Source organism: Neovison vison, chromosome 6 (assembly GCF_020171115.1).
Source record: "Neovison vison isolate M4711 chromosome 6, ASM_NN_V1, whole genome shotgun sequence".
NCBI lineage: Eukaryota > Metazoa > Chordata > Mammalia > Carnivora > Mustelidae > Neogale > Neogale vison.
Genome location: NC_058096.1, coordinates 199,295,662 through 199,314,131, shown reverse-complemented (window position 1 = coordinate 199,314,131; position 18,470 = coordinate 199,295,662). Strand labels below are relative to the sequence as shown.

Below are 18,470 nucleotides of genomic sequence, written 5' to 3'. Positions count from 1 at the left end.
GAGAAATCTTAACAGGAAAATAAAACTCAGAGTAGCCTCATGTGCTTCAAAAAAGTAATTATTTAGACTAGCTCGAGCTCCCTGTTGTTTTCATTCCTGCAGACCACACACTTGCTGGGATGAAATATGGAGAGGAAGCAACATTCTCGCATGCTTCCCGGTAGTTAAAAACAGAGCCAATGAAGGGGATGGGCATCATCCCTGGTGCCTGTGTCCCCTATCTGTGCTGGACTGGGGGACCTGGTCTGTGTGTGTTTGCATTCAATCAAGAGCATCTCTCCTTCGTCTTCTCTATCCCTATAAGGCGGCACCTGGCCCAGCACTGCACTCGTGAGGCCTTTCCACTAAGTCTGGGGGTGGACAGCTTTCTGCAATTCCATAGGCAAGAGGGGCTCAGAGAAGCAGCCAGGCTTTTAGCTCCATGGTATAGGGTCATAAAGAAGTGGAACAGGCCCAGGATTTGCAGTCCACGCTGACAGATTTGACATCAGCCTCTTCACGTGCTGGCTCTGCACCCAGACAAGTTACTGAAGCCCTCCAAGCCTCATCTGGAATATGGTCCTAACAAGGAGAGTTATCTCACAAGTTGTTATAAGGATTAAATGAGATACATAACCTATAAAGTGATTACATAAAGCTGATTTCCTAGGTACTCAAGAAATGTCAGCAGCTGTTAGAATTATCATTGTTGTGATTACTACTAATTATTATTAAGCCCCTCTCTAGGAGGAGACAGGCAGTCTGCTCACAGGTTTCATGGATTCTGATTCTCAAATCACCTGTGCATATACTCCTTCTGTTCCAGATGCAGTCAGGGAACAAGCCCCTTGAACTGGTCTCAAAGCCTCCATCCCCACGACTTGTCCCTCAGCGGTTTCCATGACTGCATGTCTGGACCACTACAGGAACCTCTCAACTTTCCTCCCTGGCCCTCGTCCTTTCCCCCTCAGTCCCCTGTCCTACAAACAAGGAGAGTAATGTATCCTAGGTTTCACAGCTTATCAGCAACAGAGCTGGGATTTGAACCCTGTATCCCAGTTACTTAGAAAACAACAAACAAAAGAACAAAGCACAACAAAGGAAAAACATCTCAAATTGATATTTAAAACCCTCTCTATAGGGGCACCTGCATGGATCAGTCAATTGAGTGTCTGCCTTTGGCTCAGGTCATGATCCTAAGTCCCAGGATGGAACCCTGTATCAGGCTTCCTGCTCAGCAGGGAGTCTGCTTCTCCCTCTGCCTGTCACCCCGCTTTGTGCTCTTTCCCTTTCATGCATGCGTGTTCACCTTCTCTCTTGAATTAAAAAAAAAACAAAAACAAAAACCCTCTATAACCACATCTGAACCCCCATCCTCTGCCTTCTCTCCTGCTGCTTCCTCAGAATATCCTCAACCCTGGGCAGACTGACCCAGGGTATTCCCCAGGCATTTCCTGTCCTGTCATTCTTCCATCGCTTTGTTCAGGCCACTGGCTCCTCCGGGCCTGCCATCGCCTCTGGTCTGTCCCACAGAGTACCCCAATCAGAGCCAAGCTCTCTGGACAGAACACTCCCTATTCACAATATTCTCATGAGACAGATCCATTTCTCCTGGTCTTCTATTGCTGTTGGAAAAAAATCTCTCTTCATACTTAATGAACATTTTTTGGTGAGCAGGAGGTTTGACTAGGTCGGTCCCTCACTGCAGTCAGTGGCTGAGGAGAGCTGGTTCTGAAATGGGTGTTGACGTCACAAATGGGCTCACAGGTGCTAAGGTAAGAGGCAACTCCCATTTGCTAACCAAACAAAGATACTCAATTCAAAATCTCCAGAGACCTTAACCCTCACAGCCACTGTGAACAAACAGATTACAGTTTATTATGAATTGTAATTACAGATTACAAAGTTAGCTACACAGAATCAAGAACTTTGAGAAATCAAAGCGACCTTAGGGTGTATTTCACGTAAACACTGCATTTTATAGGTTGGGGGAGTGAGGTAGAGAGAGAAGGAGTGAACTGCAAAATTAAAACACCCGACTGATGGCAGCACCAAGCATGGAAAGACCCCTGGGTGCTGTATGCCCAGAAACCCTTCATTCACCACGCACCCAACCTCCTAGACACAAGGGAGAAAACAAGGTAAAGACAGAAAGAAACAGGTGAACTTACAGCTTCTTCCAGGTGCTGCTGATCTGGATTATCATTTGGTGTGTGCCTCAAGATTTCTCGAAGAAGAAGCGGGTATTTCACTAGACGGCTCCTTGGAATATCGAGAAAATTCCAGAGATCCAGCTTGCGGCTAAAGGGGGATTCTAAGCATCGCTGTAGGAAATCCTGGACTCGGTGGTCTTGTTTTTTGTGGTCCAGCAGTGCTTTTGCGGCCACTTGATTGCTGCAATAGCTGTCGTAGGAGCTGAGACAAGGCAGCTAAGAAAGGAACATCAAAACACGGTTGGAGTGTGGAGCTAACTGTGCTCTGAAGCTACACGCGAGTACCACTTGTGCAGCCTGAAAAAAACCCTGCTGGTCTCCAGGCCTGGCCAACGTTCCTTTATCTGCACGGCTGGACGAGACAGACAAGGGCAATCTTCAAAATCACAGGCAATGAACAGTTTTTAGGCTTTGGCTTGCTTGTGTGAAGTTACTTTCTTAGCTGTACATTTACATTTTTTTTTAAAGATTTTATTTTATTTTTTTATTTGACAGAAATCAAAAGTAGGCAGAGAGAGAGAGAGAGGAAGGAAAGCAGGCTCCCCGCTGAGCAGAGAGCCTGACTCTCTGACCCAGGACCCTGGGATCATGACCTGAGCCGAAGGCAGGTGCTTAACTGACTGAGCCACCCAGGCGCCCCTACATTTACTTTCCTGATTGTTAAGACCCCATCATAATTTGTTTGCATTTCTGCCAACCTAAGTTGGAACAAAAGAATCAGAAAAACCACACACGCACACAGCTCGAAATTTTCCTGCACTTCCAAAGGTGTCCGGTGAGGGGAAAGCTTCCTATCTTTAAAAACAAACAGGACTTCTCTTAAAATTATTCATAAGAAATTCACCTGGAGGACTTAGGGGTATAAAAAGAAAGCAAGGAGTCGGACTTTGTGCCCCAGCCATCTGCGTGGCCTGGTGCGAGCATCTCTATGTTGTTAGCTGAAGGTGACCTGATTCCAAGGTGGGCCAACCGTAAAGAATGCCAAGAAGTGAGAGCAAAAGTATAATTAGTAAAAAATTAGATGCAGGAAGCATTTAGAAAAATCTTTTAAGCTGGATTCCTGTCTATACCTCATGGTTGACATCACAACACTGTGCAAAGAACATTTAAGCCTAAAGACTTTGGAACGCTTCAACTCCACTATCTTCCTTCCAGCAAAATACTAATTTCCCTGACATGTCCCATCAGTCACTTCGTGCAAACAGAGAGCTTACGTCCCCAGTAGGAAGGCGGTTCATCTCCCTTTTCCACTCCTTCCTAAGTTCTGCATCCTCAATACATTGCATTGGGCCTGCCATCCACAGACATTCAAAGTTTATATTCCAAACGAACAAATAAATGGATGTTTAAGGTGTCCAGATTAGGTAACATTTGATGGCCTGGGAACATGGCTTAGAAATAAATTGTGGCAGCATCTGAACAATGCGTCAAAGTATAAACATTCTGGTGCTTCTTTTCTACCTCTTATTGAAATTATTTTCTCAGCAACTGAAACCAAAAAAAAAAAAAAAGAAGGGGGCGCCTGGGTGGCTCAGTGGATTAAAGCCTCTGCCTTAGGCTCAGGTCGTGATCCCAGGGTCCTGGGATGGAGCCCCGAGCTGGGCTCTCTGCTCAATGGGGAGCCTGCTTTCTCCTCTCTCTCTGTCTGCTTCTCTGCCTACTTGTGATCTCTTTCTCTGTCAAATAAATAAATAAAATCTTAAAAAAAAAAAAAAAAAGATACCAAGGAAGTAATGTTTAAATTCACTGTCAAGTTTAACATACTTTGGAAATGTCTACCTTCCTTATGTGTCATTAAAAAAACCCTTTTATTTGTGTTAAAAAGAGCTGCAGAAATTCTTTCCTCAACCTTACATTTGAAAGTAATGATAATTGCTACACACACACACACACACACACACACACCCTAGATGTGGTATTGTGGCTTGTAATTTAGACTTTCAGAGTTAATTAAAAAGAGCTTCAGTTCCTCTTAATTTCATTTCCACTTCCTCGCTTTTTAAAAAGACCTGGAAATGCCCAATGTTTTCATTATGGAGAAACAAGTCAGCAGTAACTATCAGATGCAAACCAGTGAGGAACTCTGACCACACTGCTGCCCACAGTCCAATGGGCCATTACTCTCTGATCCTGCCGCCCCTGCTGCCATGGCAACCCGATCCAGCTCTGGTCCTGTTCACACCTGACAGGGTGCTCATTTCCTGGGCATGACCTGAAGGCTATCTGGTTCAACCCCACTGGCTAGAAGGGGCACAAGCGATAACTTGAAAGAAAGAATGTATACATCTTTGTTCCCAAATACACACACATTCGCTTACATAAAGTGTGAGAGGGGATACCACAGTGGTTTAGCAGGCAGACTCTGGAACCAGGGATAGTCATGCTCAAAGCCTAACCTGGTCAGTAACTAGCCAGGTGACCCATCTGAGCCTCAATTTCCCCACTTAAAAATGCATATACTACCTTCCTCCTATCTTTTAATGAGGTAAGGCAGACAAAAAGTGTAAGAGCTTGGCTTCTGGGTATGATTCTGTAAGGACTGCTATTAAAGCAAAAGTATAATTAGTAAAAAAAATATTTTTTTGTTATTATTTATCCCTAGGATATTTTTATTGAAGAAATTGTGGTTTAGAGAAGCAAAACTACTTGCTCAGCTAGAAACAAAAACCAGTCAGCCGAACGTTCTTCCCCTACCCTTCCCCCAAAGCTCTGAACTCCTTGACATCTCTTTAAATAGACCATCAAGAATTTATAAAGGACACTCTTTCACTTTCTTTAGAAATTCTTTCTATCTCCCTAAGCTTGTGAAAGTGACAGAACAAATCCATTTTTTTTTTTTTTTTGCTTCCATGTACCCGGCCTCTCTCTATAGAATTAAAATTTAATTAGAACCCAAATTAACATGAGAACTTGCTGCCTGGAGAGCTTGTAAATTATTTAAATTTATTAAATTATATAAATTAAATTATATAAATTTATTACTGAAAAAACGTTAGCACGAAGAGAAGTCGCTTGGGAAGTTGTTTCTATCGAATAGGGGAAGTGTATGGGATCAGGCCTACCGGTGGGGAGATGGATCCTCAGTGACCAGGGAGGCACCTTGAGGAAACCACCACTCTGCTTCAGGCCTTCAAAGTACAAGGAATTGATTCATTCTAAGGTCAAAAGGACTGACCAGGCCTGTCCTGCTTGGGAGGCTCCTTGTTAAAAGGGCTTTTCTCCCCCACCTTTTTTTTCCTGGGAGGGGTTTGGGAGGAGGAACAGCGAATAAATCAATTTTTCATGGGTCGAATGGGCTCCGACTTTTCTCATTCAAAGTCCCCTCAGATGTTTATTTTGTTCTGTTAAAAAGACCAGAACTCAAACAGATGTACCCCTTGGTTTACAGTTCCCACTCGCGTGGGCACATCTGCAGTTAAAAGTGGGAAAACATTTAACAGCTCGTCGGGCCTGATAAATAAGGGCCGTTTCTCATGAGGTCTGGTCACAATGGGCCAGTTGTTTAATTTTAGGCTGCTTTTCAAGCTTTAAGTCCCCATTTGATGTCTGAAGGGTTCAGATAGCAGTGGAAGTGGTCACATTTCCTCCGGGTAGGTACAGAAAAGGCCTGCAAAAGCCACCCCCAATTTCCTAATAAAAAAATAAACATTCATTTCATAAAAATATTGACGACAAGGCAAATGCCTCCCCTTCTGCGTCTGGTGTGAACTGACAACGTGTATATGATGCCTAAGGAAACATGTGGTTCTGCATCGCCATCTCGTAAACAGCAGAGCAGGCATTGCTAATTCTGGAGTACGGCCTCACTGGCCCCCCACGCCCATCAAAGCAGCCCACAGCCTCAGGAGGTTTAAGAAATACTGAGGCAGAATCTTTCTTCTCATTACACCTTCCCTCTCTCCAGCTAGCAGGCTCTCTTTAGAGAAATTTCTTTGAAGGTTAAAGAAGTTAAAACATCTACCACATCTTATAATAAAATGAGAGTCAAAAATATAAGACGAATGATCTCTCCTGAAATATTAAGTCACATTTTCTAAATTATTCATCTTAGAACATTGCTTGCCTTTTGGACACCCTTGGGGTATGTTGGCCTCAGTGCTAAAAGTGACTTCTAAATTAAAACTATCTAAGTCATGAAACGCTCAAACTTTCTCGATCATGGCTGTAACTGAAAAGCAGAAGTTAGGATAAGAGAGCAACATCAAAACACAGGAAGGTTAAAATATAACTACAGATGTAACTGCATCAAGAGAACTCACATGGTGATAGTAGGATTTATGACCTTCACAACATTCTGCAAACAGTGGAATGACTCTAATGCTGCCTGCTCTGGCATTTCCTGCCTATTTTTCTGGAAGACTGTGTGGATCAGAGAGATGAGAGAGCTAATCCTACCTGGAAGAGGTCATCAAAGTAATCTGCCTAACAAATGAATACCACCTGGAGCTGGGGAGGTACACTCAAGGACTTAAAGGAAAGAGAGGTATAGTAATAGGGAATGGTGGGGACTGCAGCAAAATAGGAAATTCATGCCTGGTCTAAAGTACATTAAATGGGGGCGCCTGGGTGGCTCAGTGGGTTAAAGCCTCTACCTTTGGCTCAGGTCATGATCCCAGGGTCCTAGGACGAAGCCCTGCATCGGGCTTTCTGCTCAGCAGGGAGCCTGCTTCCCTCTCTCTCTCTCTGCCTGCCTCTCTGCCTACTTGTGATCTCTCTGTCTCTGTCAAATAAATAAATAAAATCTTAAAAAAAAATAAAGTACATTAAATGAATGAACAACCACATTACATAACCAATGAAAAACAAATTCAGCCCCAAGACCATAAATTTAGAATCCCTAATCTAAGGTCCCAGCTGATTTCTTTGTTTAATTAGGAAAGGGAATGGGTTATTTGGAATGAAGTTCAGCGCAATACCAAGCCTTCCTATGAAGTTACTCAGAATCAGATATAAGCTAAACATTAATAGCATTTAGTATTACCTTGTGTATGAAACTACATTTTACCACGAGAGCTTTTTGGAGCCTGAATAAAAGCACCTTTTTTTTTGGTGATATGGATAAGAATATATCTGTGAATATTTACTTGAATAGAAATGATAATAATTATATTATTAGTAATTGGCCTCAACTGAAAATAAACTAGTTTTACTTTATTTGATGTAAAGCTGGTAATCATTTGTGCCTTTACTTATTTTATTACAAAAAGGCCATGTTATCTTCAAATACTGCAAATTTATGTTAAGAAAAAAAAATTGTTTCCATGCACTGCAGAGATAAAGCCGAACTATGATGAATTTTGCTAGGAATTTGCCATTTCTGACACAAAGCCAGCATTTGGCAATACAAAAAGTCTAGCTAAAATGAAACTCTATCTATGTTATTGAAATTTATTCTCAATCAAGACTGGAGAACTCTTCTTACCCAGCCCACGAGGATGGGACCAACATGTTCGGTGGAACCATCAGGCTTCCGAGCATCTCGAAGTTGACTAAGAAGCTCTGGTTAAAAAAAAAAAAAAAAGACACACACAAAAAAACAAAAACAGAATGCTTATTTTGTTAGGCATTCAAATATGAACAAGACTGGAAGTAGATTCTGGGTTAATCTCATTATTACATAATCATGACTTGTTATAGGACGACTCAATTAAGGCTACAAGTCCATGACTCATTCTGGGAACAAAATTATACCTTCATGTAGAGGAATGAGAGAGTCCAGTGTTCCAAAGATTTGATTCAACTCTTGTTCTGTCATTATGGAGAGTTTCAGCATGGGGTCATGATAGGCCTGTACAAGAAGGGCAAGAGACAGAAGCAAACATTTAAAATCCGTAGAAGCAAGTGGTTAATGTAAATGGCGTCGGTGTCTGTGAGGCCCCACATTATAACAAAATATTTGGCTCTCCCCAGCAACTTCTTCCAGAACGCTGCAGAGACAGCAGATGGGTGTGGCCAGACCAGATGAGAATCCAGGATTGCCTTGAGCTGTTTGTGGTTGTTGATAAACCAAAGCAGATTTTTTAAAAAGCTTTTTAATTCTAGTATATCATACATCGAGGCAAGGGCACAAATCCTAAGTACAGAGCTGATCTGATTTGTATAATGTTTTAAAATTTAACGTTTTAAGATTTAACGTATTGGAGATCTTGTAGCTTGAAAAACTCCAAATTTATACAGTATTTGTTACTAGTAGGTTCTTTTTCAATGAGTCCATATTTAAACTAAGTATAGGAAGAAAGGAAAAAGAAAAGTGATGGCATCCTTTATGACTGTTCCAAAGCCAAAAGACCAAAATCTCTGTCAATTTTATCTTCTCTTATTAACGGTAATTTTTTAAAAAAGATTTTATTTATTTGACAGAGACAGAGAGACAGTGAGTGAGAGAACAAAAGCAGGGGGAGTGAGAGAGGGAGAAGCAGGCTTTCACTGAGCAGGGGGTTCAATGTGGGACTCAATCCCAGCGCCCTGGGATCATGACCCAAGCCGAAGGCAGACGCTTAACGACTGAGGCACCCAGACGCGCCTATTAATGATACTTGAACAAGAACACACAATTATAACCAAGTTGCTGTAACAAAGACTCAGATGGCACAGTCCCTGCCTCCACAGAGATTTATAAAGCTAATCGGGAGATAAGAAAAACACGTGGATAATTAGATATATACGTTTTTAAAATCTCAAGACTAAAAACACAAGGGATGTCACATAGCAGCAAAAACTGATCCAATTACAACTGCTTAGAGGTGAGAGAATTAAAGCTGGAGCAGTCCAGGGAGATCTAAGAAGAGCTATCTGGCTAGTATGCCTGGGATGGAGAAGGAGGCATGAGTACTGGTGCAGAATGAACTGAGATCTGAGCTAGTTCCTGGAGGACAGCTGGATATGGATGGTTGAAGGAAAGGAAGGGTTTCCAAGAAGGTAAAACCACCGTAAGCAAAAGGATGGCAGTAAAACATCCTTAGGGTGCTCAGCTTTGGGGAACCTTGTTACAGGAAGGAGGAGCTGAACAAATGCACAGCAAGATGTCTTACAGAGTTAAATGCCTTTTTGTCATCTCCATCTTCCTCCTCCTCCAGCCCTGCCTAAAAGCTCAGTTTCTTGACTGTGTCCAAGCAAAGTGCGGATGGCCATCTCCTGGGACTGCTACAGACAGGACTTCATACCAGCAGGAATCTGGACAAAGGACACTTGAAAGAAGGGACTAAGGACTCTTTCCAACCTTGTAATTCTTTTTTTTTTTTAAACTTTATTTGACAGAAAGAGGGACAGTGAGAGAGGGGACATAAGCAAGGGGAGTGGGAGAGGGGGAAGTAGGCTTCCCGCTGAGCAGGGAGCCCAATGCGGAATTCGATCCCAGGACCCTGGGATCATGACCTGAGCCGAAGGCAGATGCTTGACTGAGCCACTCAGGTGTCACAAACCTTGTGATTCTTTAAAGGGGACTGCGAATATCAGATGAAGAGGTCTGGATTTCAGCCTTTAGGGAGTGGGAGGTAGGGTCACTGGGACAGAAAGGTTTTGAGGAAAAAGTTTATTGTCCAGACAGCACAGGTTACAAAGCATGGGTTTCTTCTCCCTTCCTGCACACAGTGTGATTAAAACACAAGTTCTATGTAAAAGAACGCACGTCACATGATAGTTGGAGTCGCCTCGCTTGACCACTTTCTCTACTTAGGAGATTCAAGTGACTTTATTTCTAAGACACCATTCCAGTTTCAGATGCATGCACGCCCTTTCCCATGGGTAAGGAGGCTCCGCAGGACAGACAATGAAATATATGGAAAGCCAGGCCGCTCTCTGTGAACACTTTCTGACTAAACTCAAGTATCCTTTGAGGTGCATTAGAGACATGCACAGGAGAAGCCCTGCAGCTACCAGGTCTAGAGAACCATCTTGATTTTTTTGTTTTGTTTTGTTTCTTGAGAACCTTCTTGTTTTGAGCCATTTCCCCACTACTTGGTTTGTGCAGATTCTTCTCAATTGTTGATGACCTGTCTCAGTCATAAAAAGAGTGCTCATAAGGCATAATCTTAGAATTGTAAAATTATTCATGAGGAAAAAAAAGAAAAAAGAAGGTGGCCCAAATGACCACTGGTTTCAAATTCACCTTTTTTGCCAATTTCAAGTCCTCTATCAAGTCTTCTTCTCCTTGGGAAAGCTCAAAGATTGCCTGCAAGCAAAGACAGAACACGTTCACTGAACACTCCATTTATGAGCCCAAATTCAAACAGTGCTGGTTCTGTTGCTCAAAGCCCCAGATCTACTCATTTCTTAAGCATTTTGAAAGGACTTTAAAAAGTTAAATTAACCTGCAGCAAATGCGTCTAAGTAGCTAAAACCTATAAAGGAAGAATTTTGCAAAACTTCTATATAATGTCTCACCCATTTATGGGAGAAAGGGGTTCCACATATGCTTCCAACCCAGTAAGTCATCTTTCATGTTACAGAACTTGGGTACAGCCAAACAAGAGGGAAGTATTTTAGGCAAAATAATGACAGTGGGAGTCTGGGTCTCTCATGTGTGCAGCAACCATCACAAATGGATTTTAGGTCTGTTCTCAGTGGTGGTCGTGGCAGTATTATGAATTGGGCCATCACAATTAGTCTTTGTTCTACTCAACAGAAGGTGAATCTTAGCAGAAAGCTTTATTCTTATCAGCCACTTGTCTTGAGGCTGGAACTGTAGGAAGAATCCAATATTTTATCACTCTAAATGTCTGGTGAAGTTAATTCATTCTAAATTACTTCTCAGCCCTACACGGTACAATAAATAAAATTATAGGCACCAGCTGCGTGTAAGAGTGTGTAAATGGACCGTTTCTAATTTGGCTCTATTAAGCCATCATAATTTAAGAGCTATGATGTGCAGAATACTCTTTCACTCTTTCATCTGGGAGTCTAAACTGTTGGCAAACATTGTTAAAGGCCTCTATGTTTAGTCCTTTAATAGGAGGGATGGTCTGGGGACTCCTACATTTCTTTCAGACTAAAGGGAAGAAGTGAGCAGGCTGGAGAGCACCTTCCATCCCTGGGGTGGATGGAGTATAAGACAAGGAGTTTGCTCTCAGGTAATGCAGATGGAGACAGAACACCGTGCTGGAGGCCAGTGCATGGTAAGTCCTCCCCAGGCCCAGTAAAGCCTCCACTTCATGCCCACCTGGTGTTCTATTTTGTTGAACCAATCATTCATTCATTCATTCATTTGTTTTTTTCCTTTTATATGACACAGAGACACCGGGAGAGGGAACATAAGCAGTGGGAGTGGGAGAGGAAGAAGCAGACTCCCCACTGAGCAGGGAGCCTGATGCAGGTCTCAGTCCCAGGACCCTGGGATCATGACCCGAGCTGAAGGCAGACACCCCATGACTAAACCACCCACGCACCCCGTTGAACCTTTTATTATGAAATAATTACATACTCACAGGAGAAGTTGTAAACATAGAACAGCAAGGTCCTCTGCCCCTTCTACTCACCTTCCAGAACTATAGAACGTTATCAAAACCAGGAAATGAATTGGCTCAATACCCTGACTAGACTTTACTTAGACCTTCCTCAGATTTCCTTGTACATCTGTTTTTCTAGAGTTTACTTGATGGTCCAAATGACCAAATGTGGTCCTCAGGAAAGGAAAACCATAGAACCCCATACTGGGAAACATCACCGTCAGATGTCTATTGTGGGGCAGCAGAGTGTCACCATGAAGACCATGGGCTCTGGAGTAGGGCAGGACCTGGGTTCAAATCGCAGCTCTGGAACTTTCTAGATGGGTGAACTTGTATTCACTGTACCTTAATAATCTCCCAATCTGCAGAACCAGTCCCTCCCTCTTTCCTTCCCTCCCACTACCAGATCATACTAGTTATATGCATACAGTTAACACTTGGAAAACACAAGAAAGCACAAAGTGGAAAATTTTAATGTACCCATAATACCATCTTGTTAACTATTGTTAGGGTTTTGCCATATTTCTTCACAGATTTTTTTTCAGTGCACGTATTATTTTAAAATGCTTTATTATTTCTTTTAAATAGGTAATGCATTAACAGAGTTCAAAATTTATAGTGCACAAAGGGGCACATGGTGACAATTTTCTTTCTTACCTCTATCCAGCCACCCAGTTCCTTCCCAGGAGGCAACAATATTACCAGTTCCTTGCAAATCCTTCTAGAAATATGTTATGATTCTACAAGCAAATATGTGCACCTACACACATATATTCATTTTTCTTTGTTCTTTCACATGGATGGTAAAAGGACATAATATACCCTATTTTGTGCCTTGCCTCACCCACTTAAGCCATACATGCCTATCAGCCCCTCTTGCGATTGCTACATTGTATTCCATGTGTATCTAATAGATATTCATTATTCAGCCAGTTCCTGGCAATAGAAGTTTAAGCTCTTTCCAGCACTATTACAAGCATTAGTGTGATGAATAAGCTTACATATATATATTTTCTTCTGTGTTAAGTGTGTCTGGCAGACAGATTCCTAGAAAGGAATTGCTGAACCCAAACCTAGAAACTTGTCAAGTACTCCTTTTGCCAATGTCAGGTTTTCCACAAAAATAGATGTTCCAAGGGTTTTGCTAGATAATGCACTAGATGTGCTTTGGCATAGCCTGGAATTTGACAAGTTTCTATAAAGGGTAATATGACCGTAGTCATTTAGAGCTATTGATACAGAAAACTGGCAAGTCATGAAATGAGCTGCATCCCCTAGATATGTTCCCCACAAAACCGAATCAAAGTTTCATAAACTATTTTAAAATATTCTAGAAGTTGCTATCAAAATATAACTCAAGTGATTATTTTTGTGAGCTCCGAGATGCTAAATAGACACTTCCTGATTCATTTTCTTTGTAAATTCAGATTTTCACATTAGTTTCTTTTTAAAGCAGAGGCCACCCACCCAGCTGGATGCTGGGTTCTCCGTTCCTTACAAGGCATGACAGCCCTGTTTGTCCTCCTACAAATGCAACGAAGAACTGACTGGGAGCCTGTGGTATAGACGCATTTTGGCTTTCGCCTGTAGCACACTTTGTTCCAGACACAGGGCCAACTCCTGGGTCCCGAGCCTACCTCCTGACGTTTGATTTCCTTGGACGGAAGCATCTGATTGACGCACACATCAAAGGTCTCACTCCACAGCTTGCTGTCTCTCCGCTTCGTGCTTGAGGAGGCGGCATTTCTGGACCAGGGTCGGGGGGCGAGGATGTCAGGACGGCTCTCGCTGCGGAAGCTGATAGAACGCTAAACAATGAGAAAAACAAACCATCATGGGGGCTGTGGCAAGACTTGGGTGGATCGTTACAGCAGCTTCCTGTCACTGACAGAACATAAATCAGATACTCACAAGAAAGAGAGGACAATGCCACAAGGCCTTTTGGGAAGTGGGGTATTTGCTTGCACCTATGTGCTAAGGGAAATTGGGCAAAGGGGCTGCGTTCCCACATGTCCTGGGAGTATCCGTTCTGTAAGACCTGGACACCACACAGAAACAGCCACAAAGGCAGCTCTCAGAGAAGCTACAGGATCTACTTGTTTCCAGTGGACACTCCCCTTCTTCAGAAGAACAAGGGTTAACAGCAGGGGATGTCCTTTACATCTGGCCTGTCCTCCCACTCTCCTCCACCACGGAGGAACAGAAGCCTGCTGTCCTTGGGTCTCCCACTTGGTGCACAGTTTGGGTGGGATGCCCCAGACCTGACCAGTCAGAGTCATCCTCCACCCTGGTTCAGGGATGGGCTCCTGATTTTCCGAAATGTGCTCAGCGGTTCATGGGAGAATGAGTGGAAGGGTCTTCACTCCTTTAGTGTTGTGAACTTGAGATAAAATAAGCAGGAATTTCTTGCGGCAGCTCTCTCTTGTCATGTGGATAAGTCTATTTAGTATTCAAGGAGAATAAAAGGACACACAGCATGAAGGACAGAGGGAGAGAGACCATGGAGGGAGGGAGCAAGCTTTACCCAAGCTGTTTAAGGCCCTGGATCCCACTGTGCATGAAGCCAGGAAGAGCCACTCTTAGATTAAGGGGCCAGTACATTCCCCCTTCTGTTTACATTAACCTCAGTTGGGATTCTGTCGTTCTGAAAAGTATCAACTAATATGTATATTAAATACCATCTTGACGGCAAATGATGCCGGTCCCTGACGTATTTTCTTATTTTCCAAAGAGGCGCTGGTAGACTTTGGGATAGTCTGACTACCCGAAGTCCATCCACTCTTGTGGCTGAAACATGCTATCACAGGACCTTCGCATGATGAGTACAAATGATCAAGAAGAAAGTTAAGTGCATCATCTTTAGCCTTCAACCTAGATTTCAACACTCTTATTGAGAACTTTGCCAAAGCGGTAAGATGGTGTTGTGCTCAAAACCACATTCTAATTTAGTAAGACATGGCTGTGGCCACATATCTATGGCCTTCAGAAGTTCCAACTCCTTAATTTGGCATAGAAGGCTTCTTGTAATCTGACCACAATCTATATATCTAGAATCACCTCCTGCCACTCACCTGTGAGCCCTCTGTTCTCCAGCCCTACTAGGCAATCTGCCACTTTCTAAAAGCCTCATGCTTTGCCATCCCTCTGTACTATCTTTAAGCCTTCTTTTCCTGGGAAGCTTTTCTTTCATTTACTAGCTGGCTAACTCCTAAGTGTCCTCAGGATATAACTCAAACTTCTCTAAGAAACCTTCACCACTTTTGCAGAGCAATTTGTACATATCTCTGATATAGCAATGATCACATTTTATTATACTTATTGGTCACCTGCTCTGACCTATAAACTTCCTGAGGGGAAGAACTGATTTTGCATGTGACATATGAGCTGTCATCACTAAGATATTCTAAGGCAGCTTCCAAATACTTTGAGATTCAACAATAAAATTCAAGAAAGCAAAGAAAATTTTAAGGGAGCTATTCAACATAAGGGCATTGTTAAATAAGTTATAATTCATCTGCTTGATGTATATTATCTAGCCAATTGGACAATTCTGAGACCACTTTAACAGCTAAAAATCCCTTCTATGTAAGTTAAAATCAAAACTAAAATCAGCATATGAATACTGTTTCTAGTTTTGAAAAAAAGGACACGAGCAAAGATATGAAAGGAATGCCAGAAAATTCTATTGTTTTTGCCTGATGACATGATAGGTGAATTTTTATCCTATTTTATAAATTTTTTATAATTTAAGAGAAAATGAATAAGTGACAAATGTAAAAAGAAATCTCCAAGGGGCTTCATGGTATTATCACAACCCTCTTGAAGCAGGAAGTTAGCCGTTTGCAAGTAGCAACCTGAGTTCCTCAGGCTTCCAAGAGCCCCTGGGCTCATTAGTGAGCTCATGATCATTGGATCAGCCCCCGATGCTGGTCAAGAAAGAACTTGTACCAAATATGTGGTTTACTAATGATATCTCACAAATCCTTGTGATCTCTTGAAAATAGGCCCTTATAAACAGTGACCAGACTAATGCTGCAGATCCTCGGCACTCAGAATCAATTAGCCACAGGCACGGAAAGGTCAAAACAAGCAAAGTGAGTCATCAGGTTACTCACTGATCTCAGTTTTTGCTTCTGATTACAGCCGGGGTGGGAATTAAAGAGCAGAAAGAGAGGAAAACACAAAAATAAGATTCAAAATGAAAGACATTTTCCACTTTCACTGGAGAGACTCAAGCGCCCACCTGGTAACAGTTTCAACCCCTGACCAACTTCAAATTCCACCCCCCACCCAACAATTCTCAAGTAACTTATGCTAACTTTAAATTTTCATACATTATGAAAGTATAAACATTTTTATACATTACAAAAGTATATAAAACTAAGTACAAATTCCCCTGTTCTGTCTACTTTCCAAAAGTAACTGCTATTAAGCCTGTTCTAGATCTTTCCAGAACTTTTAAATGCCATTTGCCTGCCAACAGTCACAGAAAACCGTATTTTCTCTCCTCACTCAACAGTATGTCTCTCCGTATTAGCACGTAAGACTCATTCTTCAAAAAAAAAATAATAATTTATAAGGGTAAATTTCACATAACATAATTAACCATTTTTGTGAACAATTTGATGGTATTCAGCACATTCACAATGTTGTGCAAACACCACCTCTGTGTAGTTACAAAATATTTCCATCACCCCCAAATCTTTCTCTTTAATGAGTGCAGAGTTAGTATCCCATGGTCCAGATGGACCACATGGATTTAATCAACCTCCCACTGATGGACATTAAAATAGTTTCCAGTGCCTGGCTATTACAATAAGTGCTTCAGTGAATATCCTTTATGTAGTTGTGCTATTTTTATAAGGCAGATTCCTTAAGCAGAATTCCATGATCTAAGAAATATCTACATGTTAGCATTTGACATGCATTGCCAAATTTGCCAAATTGACCTCTAGACAGCCTGTTTCAAACTTTACTATGAATAAAGGTATGTGAATTACCTTTACCCACCCTCTCATCAACAAGATATTATCATTAATCTAATAGGGAAAACCACTACAGCTGATCCTTAAAAAACATGGTTTTGAACTCTGTGAGTCTGCTTACATGAAAAAAAACTTTTTTCAATAAATACAGCACATGACTGTAAATATATTTTCTCTTCCTTATGATTTTAATAGCATTTTCTTTTTACCAGGTTATGTTATTGTAAGAATACAGTATGTAATACTTATACAAAAGATGTGTTAGTTGGCTATTTATGTTATTGGTAAGGCTTCTGGTTAACAGCAGGTTATTTAATAGTTAAGTTTTGGGGGAGTCAAAAGTTATATATGGGGGCACCTGGGTGGCTCAGTGGGTTAAGCCTCTGCCTTTGGCTCAGGTCATGATCTCAGGGTCCTGGGATCGAGCCCTGAGTTGGGCTGCTCCTCCTCCCCCCCACTTCTCTGCTATCCTCTCTGCCTACTTGTGATCTCTGTCTGTCAAATAAATAAATAAAATCTTAAAAAAAAAAAGTTATATATGGATCTTCATCTCTCCTCAGAGTGTGGGGGGTGGTGGTATCCCTAACCCTTGCATTATTCAAGGGTCAGCTGTACACCTTGACTTCAGTTTCATATTTGGAATGTAAGTCTGAACATATCTTTTTTTAAGGAGCATAAAGTTTATTTTGTGACAGTAGAAATGACAAAAGTCATAGGTTATTTTAAACTTGATGATGACAACCAACAGACTAATAATGCCCTCACATAGTGACTTTTTTGGTCACTAGAGTCTGTAGATTAAAATAAGATAATGTATGTGAATCCTGGTATACCAAAGATGTTCAGGCAAGGCTAATTCCCTTCTTCCAAAAATAGCTTTAAATTTATTTCGAATATGGAGAACAAGAGCCACTTAACAATGTTGACTCTTCTCTCTTTCTACTTAAAAAAATTTTTTTTTAAATTAACATATGATGTATTGTTTCGGGGGTATGGCTCTGTAATTCATCAGTCCTACAAAATTCACAGCACTCACCATAGCACATACCCTTCCCAGTATCCATCACCCAACAACCCATCCCTCCAAACCCCCTCCCCTCCAGCAACCCTCAGTTTGTTTCCAGAGTTTAAGAGTCTTTTATGGTTTGTCTCCCTTCTCTGGTTTCATCTTGTTTCATTTTTTCCTCCCTTCCCCTATGATCAAGACTGAGCATATTTCTATGTATTTCTTGAGAAATTAATTTCCCAGAGAATTGGAGATAATTTTCTGCTGCATTTTGGGGGGGGGGAAAAGAGAGAGGTGAGCTATACTAGGTGAGCTCTATTGTTAAGAATTCCTTGTTTTGTGTTTCCTTAGTGAGCTTGGGAACAAAGGGTGAAGGGACTGGGCAAAGTTCACCACACACATCAGAGAGAGGCCTTTATGTGCCTGCCCACGCTTAGCACTTCTGATGAATTCTCTGATCCTCACAACCACCCACAGGGGTCAGTGGGGTGGGGGTTGGAGGGTGTTTATTCCCACTTTACTGATGAGGAAACTGAGGCTCAGAGAGGCGAAGGCACTTGCTCAGGCAGGATTCAAAACTAGATCTGTTTTGTTCCAAAGCCCTCCAGAATGAGGGCTGTACACCTGCCACCTATATGCCAATCATGCAGTGAGGGGAGGTTTCAGTGATATGGGCCGCAGCCTTCTAAGGGTTAAGGCCAGTTATGGGAGGGAGAGCATTTACTTATTTTTTTAGGAACAATGACTGAGTGGCTCTTTGACCAATCAAACTTCAGATTCACCCCTTTAGTTAGGCTGGGTTAAAAGAAATGTTTTATTTTTAACTCCACTTGGAAAGCGGAAG

At 41.9% G+C, this 18,470-nt stretch overlaps 1 protein-coding gene across 7 annotated transcripts in view; it reads right to left on the bottom strand.

Annotated features, from left to right (window-relative positions):
* ARHGEF3 (Rho guanine nucleotide exchange factor 3) overlaps nt 1-18,470 on the bottom strand; it is a 316,269-nt gene that overhangs the window by 15,309 nt on the left and 282,490 nt on the right. For all 7 annotated transcript variants that reach the window (XM_044253328.1, XM_044253331.1, XM_044253327.1 and 4 more), the window contains 5 exons: nt 13,273-13,443; nt 10,300-10,362; nt 7,884-7,980; nt 7,615-7,691; nt 2,151-2,408 (listed from right to left, as the gene is read on the bottom strand). In XM_044253328.1, the coding sequence (XP_044109263.1) occupies nt 2,151-2,408; nt 7,615-7,691; nt 7,884-7,980; nt 10,300-10,362; nt 13,273-13,443 (666 nt within the window). The remainder of the gene's footprint in view (nt 1-2,150; nt 2,409-7,614; nt 7,692-7,883; nt 7,981-10,299; nt 10,363-13,272; nt 13,444-18,470) is intronic.